The sequence below is a fragment of the Arctopsyche grandis genome, chromosome 1 (genome assembly GCF_051622035.1).
Source record: "Arctopsyche grandis isolate Sample6627 chromosome 1, ASM5162203v2, whole genome shotgun sequence".
NCBI lineage: Eukaryota > Metazoa > Arthropoda > Insecta > Trichoptera > Hydropsychidae > Arctopsyche > Arctopsyche grandis.
Window position 1 is genome coordinate 13012184 of NC_135355.1, and position 12228 is coordinate 13024411.

General features: G+C 35.0%; 2 protein-coding genes across 2 annotated transcripts; one reads left to right on the forward strand and one right to left on the reverse strand.

The window, feature by feature from the left end:
- The first annotated feature begins 2221 nt into the window (after positions 1–2221).
- On the forward strand, positions 2222–4214 carry LOC143914338 (V-type proton ATPase 21 kDa proteolipid subunit c''-like). The gene has a single exon (XM_077434530.1). The coding sequence runs from the start codon at positions 2330–2332 to the stop codon at positions 2954–2956; it is 627 nt and encodes a 208-aa protein (XP_077290656.1). The 5' UTR covers positions 2222–2329; the 3' UTR covers positions 2957–4214.
- On the reverse strand, positions 4073–11478 carry Plap (phospholipase A2 activator protein). The gene is made up of 16 exons (XM_077434395.1): positions 11099–11478; positions 9561–9794; positions 9260–9450; positions 9033–9174; positions 8801–8961; positions 6717–6858; positions 6452–6632; positions 5853–5962; positions 5685–5774; positions 5449–5607; positions 5254–5377; positions 5121–5181; positions 4920–5048; positions 4699–4844; positions 4493–4617; positions 4073–4415 (listed from the first exon to the last, which is right to left on the reverse strand). The coding sequence occupies exons 1-16, from the start codon at positions 11287–11289 to the stop codon at positions 4232–4234; spliced, it is 2370 nt and encodes a 789-aa protein (XP_077290521.1). The 5' UTR covers positions 11290–11478; the 3' UTR covers positions 4073–4231.
- Between the last annotated feature and the right edge of the window lie 750 nt (positions 11479–12228).

Sequence of the window (12228 nt, forward strand, 5' to 3'; positions counted from 1 at the left end):
GGAAGGAAATAGATGCAGATTTGAGTCGTATTTTGTCCAATCAATAGTGGGAAGATTGTAATCACCGAGTAAAATAAATCGATCCTCTGGATAATTGGTTATTAGATCAGATACTTTATTTAAATGGGTAACTAATAGAGTTTGGTGAGAATTACCAGGAGGAATATAAACAGTACAGATATTTAGTTTAAAAAATTTAGTGATAATAGTAATCCATATAGATAATAGGTCTTCTGTGGAAGTTAACCAATTATTTTGAATGACAGAGGGTAGATTATTTTTCACAGCTATGATTACACCACCACCAAATATTTGGTTATGAAGAGAATAATATCTGTCACGACGAAACACCTGATATCTGGCATCAAAAAACTCATTATTATTGAATGAGTCATTAAGCCAAGTTTCTGATGGACAGATAATATCATAATTATTAACTAATACATTTTGAAGAAAAGAGTCAGATTTAGTTCGGAGACCTCTGACATTTTGATAATAAATGACAAGACGATTAGAAGACATTGTAAAAAATTCGGGTGTGACCAACCCATGACTTTATCTATGTATTTGATGAATATAAGAAGGTTACAAAACAAAATTTGATATTGAACTGATGACTATGATAGCGATACAAATTGAGCGCAAATGTATGGAAACTTGCACAAAACAAAAGATCTACTTCCGGTTGTCAGATTTTGTTCAAATTTTTTTTTATTACTAAAAATCACTATCAGTATTATACTCATTAAATATCAAGAAAATAAAAATAATTTTAAAGGTCAAAATAAAATAATGAAATATTGTTTTAAAAAAAAATACTACTTCCGGTTTACAAATTCTGACCAAAACCCTACCAGCTCTAAGTTAGTACATAAAGGATAGAAATATAAATTTTCAGCTTAATACGTTCAGGGGTGTGGACAGAGTAGTGGGCACAACATATTCGACCTTTCTAAGAGAAAAAAATCCCACTTCCGGTTTATAAAATATAATAATTTTTTTTTATTTTCATCAAATTGATACAAGAATTATACTTGAATTTTTTTGTGACGAACACACATGTTTAAGGGGTCGAAAAAAATAGTGGAAGAAAAATCGAACAAGAGTAAACTGCTACTTCCGGTTGACGGATGCTAACTAAATTTTATAATTAACTTGGTATTAAACTTAAACTTCTAGATATGAAATTTCAGTTCAATAAACCAAAAGGTTTCTGAAAAAAACATAAAAAAACTTTGATTCTCTAGAGTAAAAGTACTGCTTCCGGTTCAGATAGAAATATTTAAAAAATATGAGGTTATAAAAATTATTATTTGTATTATATCTAAAAAAAAATTCAGTCCGATTCAGTTAGTGGTTTGGGAGATAATTGAATTCAAAAACTTAAAAAAAGAGGACACCTATAAGGCGAGGTACCATTTCCGGTCAACTTAAAAATTTGAAAAAAATTTAGGTCGTGTCGATAAGAATTTCAGAAACCGATACTAAGTTTCAGTTCGATAGGACTAACGGTGTTAAAAATATCCCCAAAATACACACCCACACAGACACACACACACACACACACACACACATTTTTTCTAGATCATGAAAACGTGATCAGTGATCGATTCTGAGTTCGAATCAGTCAAAATCTCGAGTTCGAATTTTCGCATGATCACAAAACTTCATCTATTGTTACTACGTACATAGATAAAGTAAAAATAGAAAAACTGAAGGAGAGTTTTGGACACTGTATAAGGAGCTTGTGGATGATGGACAAATTTTTTTTAAATATATCCGTATGAATCGATACCAATTTGAAACAATACTGGATAAAATAAAAACACAAATCACCAAAAAATCTACAAAATTTAAGGAAGCATTGTCAGCGCCAAAAACATGTCGAAAGATTGAACAGCTGTCAACTGTCACTATCGATAATAATTGGTCCAAAACAGCAAAGCGGCTGACTCATGGCACGCAATTCGCGTGTATATTTCCACGATGGCCAAAAAAACGGATGTTGCTGTCAGGTATGAACAGGAAATGTCGGGTACTGCTGTAAGCCTGCCGTGGCGTAAACGTGACGGTTGGTATGAATATACCCATACGAAATGTACCAAAGAATACTTTTCGTACGGCCGGATACCTGCTGAAGTCAGTACGTGCTGACTAGGTATGAACAGACCTTTAGAAGTATTTGCGTGGTGGCGAAGAGTGTAGTGGAGTGGTTGGTGTCGTCAAGTTGGCGGCGGCGGCGGCGGCGGCGGCGGTGGTGTCAGTCAGCTGACACTGCGCGTGACAGTGTGACAGTGTGACAGCGAGTGCGAGTGCGAGTGCAGAAAGAATGGGCGTGCGAGCGGTCGTGGGGTACAGCGCGGTGGTGCTGCTGGGCAGCGTGGTGACGCTGGTGGTGGTGTTTCACGTGCTGAGTGGGCGCGGGGAGCGCGTGTCGCCCGGCTGGTTCCTGGGCGGCGCCTCGCCCTACATGTGGGCGAGCCTCGGCATCGCACTGGCCGTGTCGCTGTCGGTGGTGGGCGCGGCCGCCGGCATCCACACCACGGGCACCTCCATCGTGGGCGGCGGCGTCAAGGCGCCGCGCATCAAAACCAAGAACCTCATCTCCGTCATCTTCTGCGAGGCCGTCGCCATTTACGGCCTCATCACGGCCATCGTGCTCTCCGGCCTGCTCGAGCAGTACACCGTGCTCGACGCCACGCCGCAGATCCTCGAGAACAACTACATGGCGGGCCACGTCATGTTCGGCGCGGGGCTCTCCGTCGGCCTCGTCAACCTCTTCTGCGGCATGGCCGTGGGCATCGTCGGCTCCGGAGCCGCGCTCGCCGACGCCGCCAACTCGGCGCTCTTCGTCAAGATCCTCATCGTCGAGATCTTCGGCTCTGCCATCGGCCTCTTCGGCCTCATCGTCGGCATTTACATGACCTCCAAAGTCAAAATGGGCGACAAGGTGTAGACACCCACCCATCTTATCTGCACCGCACGGGAAGATCCCTTTGACTCTCGACTCGGCTATCACCATGTTCATTTTCAATATAACGTATAACGAACAAAATATGTCGCCCAATTTTATTTAAAACGATTCACAATAAATTGCAAAATAGCCGCGTCGAGACGCATCAGTATTGTGCCGCTTAAATTGTGTAAACTTGTTAATTTTTATTGTTGGCTTCAAAATGTGTAATATAAATTTCTATAAATAAATATATAAATATATAGCGAAAAAGTATGTGTATGTATCCCCTAAAATTATTTCACACTTGTACAGGCTTTCATTATATTTCGTTCAAATTTTAATATATATATATATATATATATATATATATATATATATTCCTGTTATTGAACATTTTATTTATTTTTAAAATCTACATGTATAGTGATGCAATACCTCCTATTATAACATATCTTACTGATTCACTCAAAGATACAGAAAGTATGCTTGTATTTAAAATTATATTTAAGAAATATTGATATGATTTTTTTGTCGTGAGTTTTCATCGTTCTCAGATAATGCAAATTACTCACTTTAGATTCCTTGTAGTTTTAACGCTGCAATCTAACAATTAAAAAATGTTTATTTGTAAAATTATTCTATTATTATGATTGTTTACAATACACATATAGTTTTGGCATTTTTATTTTAATTTCATTTTACGAAAATTTACACATATGTGTATGTATGCCATATCTATATGTACATAGTATGTTGATGGTAAAAATTATGCATAAACATTGTCATATTAATATGTATTGTACCACTCGGTTGAAACTTTCATACCCAAATTATAAAACATTAGTTATAAAATTTAGTGTAAAAAAATAAATTCTACATTGAATCTTATCTTTGAAATAATCATCCCAGCTGACCACCTTTTTCTTTTAATGAAATATCACCATCCATATTAAAAAAGTATTTCAAAAGTATCACTTTGGAAAAAATGAAATTAATTCATTAATTTTCGTTTTATGTGTGAACATTCCTTGTATCATTAGTTTGTAAGTGAATAGTATTGTTATAATATTTTTGACCATTGTGTTCAGCGTAGTCTGTTTAAATGTAAAAGAAATTAATAAAATCAATTTTATTGTTATATTGTGTGTTGAATCTTAAACTTAAATCTAAATTAAAAGACATGAAATATATTATTGGTTACTCTGATTATATTATTAAAATATAAAGAATATTGTTCGACAAAAATAAATAAGCTTTTAGTTGGAACAGTAGCTTTTATAATAATTGTAATATCTGTTGGGAATATACAGAAACTTTTTGTCTCGTTGGATCTGCAGCAGCATCCGAAGTACTATAGAGTTGAAGTTTTTTTATAAATTCCGAATGCATATTGGTAATGCTAGTAATATCACTTTTTTTTGGTGCTAGCACTACAAGTGTTCCCAAGGCAACTAGAATCCTAAATAATAAAAAAAAAATCAAAATATGACGAAAGATCAAATATTTCAAATAAGGATCGAAAGAAATTAGTATTACCTAAACAGCGCTTCGTTTTCGGTGAACTTTGTACACATTTCGAGTACACACTGACACAGGAATATTGTGTTTGGTTGTTTGCCCAAAGCTACGCACAAATTCAATAGAAATGTTGCAATGGCAATCTGCAATCGTAAAATTAATGAAAATCCAATTCAATAGCAGCAAAAAAAAAAAAAAAAACGATATTGACACTGTATACATACTTGCATATTCTTATTGAAATTTTGTAAACAGATCAAAACATTCAATATGTTCTCGTGTTCTTTTAAAATTAACAGTTCACCATGTTTATGAGCAAACCCATTAACAAATGTTCTAAGAGATAATAATTGGTTTGCGGCTGGATTACCTATAAAAGAATTTTAAAACCTTTCAACAATGATCTGGAATTGATAGTTTGATGTGTTGAATATTTACAACAAACCTGGTCCCAAATTATTCCGTATAATTTTCATCAGAATTGGTCCAAAATCATTCGCACTGAATAACTCCGCATTTGTATCTGAATCGCGTATTGCTAATCTAGTAGTATCCAATACAGGAAACAGCAATTCTACAATATATTTAAAATATTTACTACACTGCATATATTATATTATATGACACAAATAAGTTTGAAATTTACCCTGAGGCCACATCAATATATGTTTTAATTTATTTACTACGTCTAAGTTAAAACCGGACTTCTGAAATAATACAGAAAACATTAATGCATAAGAATAAATCAGATCTAGGATAAATGGAGTAGTAAAGTCAACCTGGTCCGCGAGCATCATCACAGCTTCAAGATCATTATCAGTCACTCTTAAATTTATATCGTTGATTTTACTATTAAATTCTTTTAATTTGAATAATATCGCACCACAATCAGCCTTGTCAAATCTAGAAAAAAATATGTATATAATTTTTTATTTTTATTTTTATTGAATGAAATCGAAATGAGCTAATTCAACCTTAAATAAGTCTTTTGAGGGAAATAACTAAATGATTCTTTTCCTTGTGATGATTTATTATTTACAGAAGAATTAGGAATGACTGGAGCAGCACCCTGAGTATTTTGTGCACCAGTAGGTATATAGCGAGAGCCACCAGTAAAAGGATCCATGTAGCCGCTTAAATTAAAGACATAATATTACTTACATTAAAGATAAAAAAAAACTGAATACTCATTTGAAATACATATACATACCTGTCTTTGATGGGAAGATTGTCTCCAGCTTTTGAGTTTTGAACAATGAAATTAGCCACCTGTTCCAAGTAAGCTTGTGGTAACTGATTTCTGAAATTTAAAAACAAAGCGTAATAATCGCGACAAATCATAGTTTTGGGAATTCGATTTAAAATGCAATAAACGCACTTATGAATGAAAGCTTGAGCAGCAACCCATGGATCTTCGTCTAGGTTATAAGGTAGTTTTATCGGAGGCTTACCATCTTCAATGTCTACGCTAAATACGAAGTCGTATTCCTATATAGCATAATATAGTTGATAAAAACGCTCTTAAAAAACATTTAACTAAAAATAATTCGTATTAATTCATTAAAAATGATTATATACATATATACAGGGCCACCGAGAGGAATCCCGGGCCCTATAACAAATAAAAAAAAAGATCTTATAGATGTATTTTTAATATGCAAAAAATCTGTCAGAACTAAATTCTGAAAATCATTGAATAAGAAAGTATGATATAATAGGTACGATTTCACTTGGATAAGAAGAATGTGTGCATCGAAAAATAGTAATCAATTAGCATTAAATAAATACATCTATTTTTATGTAGAATAATATAAAATATCAATATCAGTCGGACGTCCCGATACGGGCCCTGGAACTTTACCCCGGCTACCTTCCCCTCTTCAACCCTGCATATACATATATATATATATATATATATATATATATATATATATATATATATATATATATATATATATATATATGCACATATAATACCTTTCCTTGATACATTTGTTTTCCTTCTGTAGGACCTGCTGACCCCATTACATCTCCGATTTCATTCCATTTCTGAGATGCTGCATCCCATGAATAGCATTTAACTTTTGCTCCTGATCTCACAAGTTTAGTTTGCCCATCAGTTTTCCCTGGCTCGAATAAAACCTCGGGTCCCGGGAGACTAAAAATCATAAACAAACTCCATTCTACACATTTGTTTTAATTTTAGATTCATAATAAAACTATTTTAATAAGTAATGCTTACTCGGTAACTTTAACACCACCGATTTCCTGAGTGGACGCCTCGTGAAGTTTGACTACCTCTTCTTCAAATTGCTTTAAAGTGGATTCATCGGCCTGTCTGGTAATGTCTCTGGTGAAAACTCTGACTAAACCATCACTTGAACCTTAAATAAGAAAATTTAAGTAAATATTGTATTGTTGAGATTTGTGATGCTTGTTTTGAAAACAGGTCTGTGGAGTCTGAATATTTCAAGCAGAGTCAGAGTCGGAGTTATAAAAAATCAACCAACTCTGACTCCTTTTTATTGTTTTCTTTATTATGGTATGTGTCAACTAGTTTCCAATTTTATTCAAATAATTTCAAATTTAATTATTTCTTTATAAAAATCATGAATTTAAATTATACAGTAAGATGCAGAGAAATCGCATCACTTTCAATTGTTCGATGTTTTCGATTTTTTTTATTACATGAAGCTATACACAAGTTTTTTTGGTTTTATTATTTGATTTCAACTATTTAACATGTTTTACGATTAAAAAAGATTATTTATATTTTTAAATTAAGGCGAGATACGAATTTTAAAAAAACATGCAAAATAGGGCATTTTTCTTATATGTATTTCAAATGTCTCTAGCTAAAATAATATTACAGTATATATTTTTCTATGAATTAAAATACATAGGCAATGGACATATGACAACAATAAATAGTAATATAATAATTACTAGACAATCGTCTTGCTTCTATGATGGGATGGTACCTGCCGGCTGGGACAATACGACTTTTTTTAGTATGTCGTCCGAAATTTTTGCAAACCATACATTTTCAACAGTTTTTTTAACTCATAATTTGCCCCAGGGTGTTGTTTTTATTCCCTTTGCTTTATAATAGCCTGTAAATATTCGATAGGTTGTAAGTCGGGACTATTGTCTGGTCATTTTAGTGACCCTAAACCCTTTTTAACGGCAGTTATATGGAAAAAGATGGTTTTACTGCGAAAAATTCCACAAAATTTGGACTTAAGATGATTGGGAGAATGTAATCTTTACTGACGAGAGAAAGTTTAATCTTGGCAACTCCGACAGAATAAATTGGATGAGGAGAAAGCCAAACGAACATTTCAGTTATCAGTGTGTTACTAGAATAGTTGAAAACCGGGCGGCCAAATGATTTGGGGATGTTTTTCGTATTACGGCATGGGGGTGCTACGTTTTTTCAATGGCACAGTGAAGACTATAGACTATGAAAAAAATTTGGGAATTTTTTTCATAGTCTATAGTCTATAGGGAATAAAAACAACACCCTGGGGCAAATTATGAGTTAAAAAAACTGTTGAAAATGTATGGTTTGCAAAAATTTCGGACGACATACTAAAAAAAGTCGTATTGTCCCAGCCGGCAGGTACCATCCCATCATAGAAGCAAGACGATTGTCTAGTAATTATTATATTACTATTTATTGTTGTCATATGTCCATTGCCTATGTATTTTAATTCATAGAAAAATATATACTGTAATATTATTTTAGCTAGAGACATTTGAAATACATATAAGAAAAATGCCCTATTTTGCATGTTTTTTTAAAATTCGTATCTCGCCTTAATTTAAAAATATAAATAATCTTTTTTAATCGTAAAACATGTTAAATAGTTGAAATCAAATAATAAAACCAAAAAAACTTGTGTATAGCTTCATGTAATAAAAAAAATCGAAAACATCGAACAATTGAAAGTGATGCGATTTCTCTGCATCTTACTGTATACCTTTTTGATTATCATTTTTACGAGGTTTTTTTTTTATTAAATTGTTTGTGTATGGAATTCATACACCTACACTATTAATGAACTTAATTTTTATTTATACCTTTACATTACCAATAATTCAATAGATTGAGTTACATGTCAACTTTTAGTGATTTTTTAAATTCCTTTAATTTTTTATATATTGAATATCGCTATTATTTTCATTACTAATAGTTTTATACGTTGGTAAAAAAAGTCGATTTTACTAAACTCGTTAAATTTGGAGTCAGAGTCGAATCATAACAAAAAGTCCGAGTCTGTAAATTTTGATCAGACTTCACAACCTTGATTGAAAGTTAACTACCTGCTACTATATCCCCATTGTATAAACAAGCAACGCTCCAAACAGATTGAGCTGGCAGTGTAATGGTGCAAATAATATCACCTCCCGACCACACTCGCACTGTGGAATCTTCCCCGCCTGTAACAAAGCATTGGCCCTCCACAAATGGGTTTGAGCAAATGCTAAAAAAATATTAAACAACATATGAAAATGTTTCATTTACACGAAGAGTTTCATCTGTAATAAAAAGTACCTATAAATATAATTTGAGTGACCAAAGAAAGTATTCAAACACTCTCCTTGATTAGTCCAAAGTCGTACTGACGCATCATTTGCACAACTTAAGAATGTTTCTGGACTGGCTACTGCCAGGGCTCTCACACAATCTGTGTGACCTGAAAATCATGATTTGATTAGTAAGAATGTGCTCTATCAACTCTACAAGTACATATTATACGTGTGAGAAAATTTCATAAATACCAGAAAGAGCTTTGAGTTTCTTGCCATCGGAACTCCATAGACATACTGTTTTATCGGCAGACGCTGTTGCTATGTTGTGATTACCTAATTCGACTATTCCCCACACGACAGCTTGATGACCTTTGAGAATATGTAAAGGTTTTTCAGGATTATTCGCTGACCATATGCCACCAGTACTATCCCAACTGGCGCTTGAATTTCAACACATAAAAAAATTTATGTAAATGTAAAATTTTTTTTATAAAACGTAGAAAGTAAATACACAAACGATTAAGCGCTATATGCACATATAGTAACAAACCTCAAAATGATTCCTGGTATGTGTCCAGTAGTAACACAGCAAACAGTATTTTCGTGTCCCTTTAATACGAGCACTGGTATGGGATCATCAATATTGTAACCAAGAATAGTTTTATCATTACTAGCAGTCAGTATGAGACCCTCAGGATGGCTCTCACATGGTGGAAGAACACACACAGACGATACAAAATTATTGTGACCTTTGTAAGTAACTACATTAGAAAAATCTCTAACTCTGAAAATAAAAGGTAAGGATACGGGTAGAAAAAAATACAATATTAATTTTAGTACTATACATTATTTAGAATGAGGACCAAATAGGAGGATAAAGTCGGGCTAAATTCTTTCAGATATTTTAGAAATTTGTTGGAGTTCATGTTACCATTTAGCCTAGCCACCCACCAAATATGCATGACAACTAATAATAAGTCTATTAGTATGTCACTGACCATGGTGACGCAGTCGGGTACCTCTAATGTCATTATGACCTAATTTATACATAGTTTCGACTCATATTTTCGATATATGTTGTAGGTCTACCAAAATACTTGGATTTATTTTGCGCAATGCTCACTATTTCCAAAATCCAAGTATAACGGTGTTGCTTTATTGTTCGTTTGTCCGGAGCATATTGGAGTTTGGGTTTGTAATTTGGTTTCCCTTTGAAATTTAATTTTTTTTCTTGATAGAAAGAGTTCAAAAAAAGTTTCTTCTATACCTTTGCACGAGGAAATATAATTGTTACCCCTATTTATTTCCCACTGCCTTTTTACAAGGTGTCTTACGTTTTGACTCACTATCTTCGAGAAGAATTATTGCCATTGCCAGGGTTGTCAATATTTCCCTTTAATACTCCAAAATATTTAGAAATGGCAATAATTCTTCTCGAAGATAGTGAGTCAAAGCCTAGGACACCTTGTAAAAAGGCAGTTGGAAATAAATAGGGGTAATAATTATATTTCCTCGTGTAAAGGTATAGAAGAAACTTTTTTTGAACACTTTCTATCAAGAGAGAAAATTTAATTACAGTGGGAAACCAAATTACAGACCCAAACTCTAATATGCTCCGGACAAGCGAACAATAAAGCAACACCATTATACTTGGATTTTGGAAATAGTGAGCATTGCGCAAAATAAAACCAAGCATTTTGGTAGACCTACAACACATATCATAAATATGAGTCGAAATTATGTATAAATTAGGTCATAATGACATTGGAGGTACCCAAATGCGACACCATGGTTAGTGACATACTATTAGACTTATTAGTTGTATAATAGTATGTTTATGCTTACACGTGACAAAGCAACGACTAAAGTATTTTTGGTACAAAAAAGTCGAGTCATCGTGACTGATAGTATTTTCAGTGGCGATGAACGCTTTTGTTTTTGGGTTTGAATCTGTTTGGTAAGAATTGAAATTTAGTTCCAAAGTGGGCACGCTCCGAATTGACAGTTTGCACAAGCGATCTGTAGAGAATTGAAAAAAGTGAGGTTAGTGGGCAGAAGGGAAGAAGGGAAGAAGGGAAGAGGGATTACCCCGTGGGATGCCAAAGCTTGGCCGTGTTGTCTCTGGAGGCGGAGACGATGCAGCCGTCAAGAGTGGCAGCCACTCCTCTCACGTCCAGCGAATGCGCCGCCAAGCAAGCGCTCAATCGCCAACGGCTGCCCACCACATTGCTACCGCCCGCACCCGCACCCACACTCACATCTGGCTCTGCACCCGACATTGACCCGACCCGACCCGACCCGACCCGACCCGACCCGACCCGACCAGACCACCTCGGCCACTGACGACAATCACCAATCACCGGTCACCCTCGACGCCGAGATATTGTCTCCGACTGCGTGACTCGAGTGACTGTCACAGCCGATGCTCGCGTATAGCGGCTCGCGGAATATGGCCGTCATTACGACTCTTAATGCCGATTTCCGTGTTTCTGCCACGGCCGATTCTGCTTAAACCCAAACTGGTTTTGATGAAAACATTGCTTTAGAATTAGTTAAAGGGTATTTTTTTCTTCTCCCACAAAACTGTATGTATAAATGTGCAAATCTACTCGATACATTAGATATTTGTACATAATTCCTATATTTTTTAAATCTACTCCATATACTTTTAAAATAAAAATACGCTTTCATGAGATTCCAATTATGTATCTAGATTAACGCCAATTGCAAAGATTAAACTAATAAATTTCTCTCAGTTAGGAGCAGTGACGCCGCTAGGGTTGCTGTCACCTAACGCTGTAAGTCAGGGTTTCACCCCCCGACCAAGTCATAAATATGGTAAACGGACTACTAGTCAGTACATAGTGAACCAGTCACAGGACAACCGGTCGCTCTAGATCGGTCACACGTGATCACCCGTCACACTAAAACTGGTCACGAGAAAACTGGTCAAACCGGTCAACCAGTTTTCTCGTGACCGATTTTAGTATGTGACCAGTTTTAGGGTGTGACCAGTTTTAGTGTGACGGGTGATCATGTGTGACCGATTTAGAGCGACCGATTGTCCTGTAACTGGTTCACTTTGACTAGTAATCACTAGAAGTAGGATAGCCAAGGTGCCGCTCATTGTTCCATTGTTGTAAATCCTTTGTAAATGCATTGTTAGAGGTTCGGCAAACCTTAAACTATGCATTTACAACATTTGAACAATACACGGC

Coding starts and splice junctions, on each gene's coding strand:
- Plap (XM_077434395.1), bottom strand. CDS start 11,289: ATGTCGGGTGCAGAGCCAGATGTGAGTGTGGGTGCGGGTGCGGGCGGT. Junction 6,859..8,800: donor CAATGGGGATATAGTAGCAG/GTAGTTAACTTT, acceptor TTCTTATTTAAG/GTTCAAGTGATGGTTTAGTC. Junction 6,633..6,716: donor GGTGGTGTTAAAGTTACCGA/GTAAGCATTACT, acceptor TATGATTTTTAG/TCTCCCGGGACCCGAGGTTT.
- LOC143914338 (XM_077434530.1), top strand. CDS start 2,330: ATGGGCGTGCGAGCGGTCGTGGGGTACAGCGCGGTGGTGCTGCTGGGC.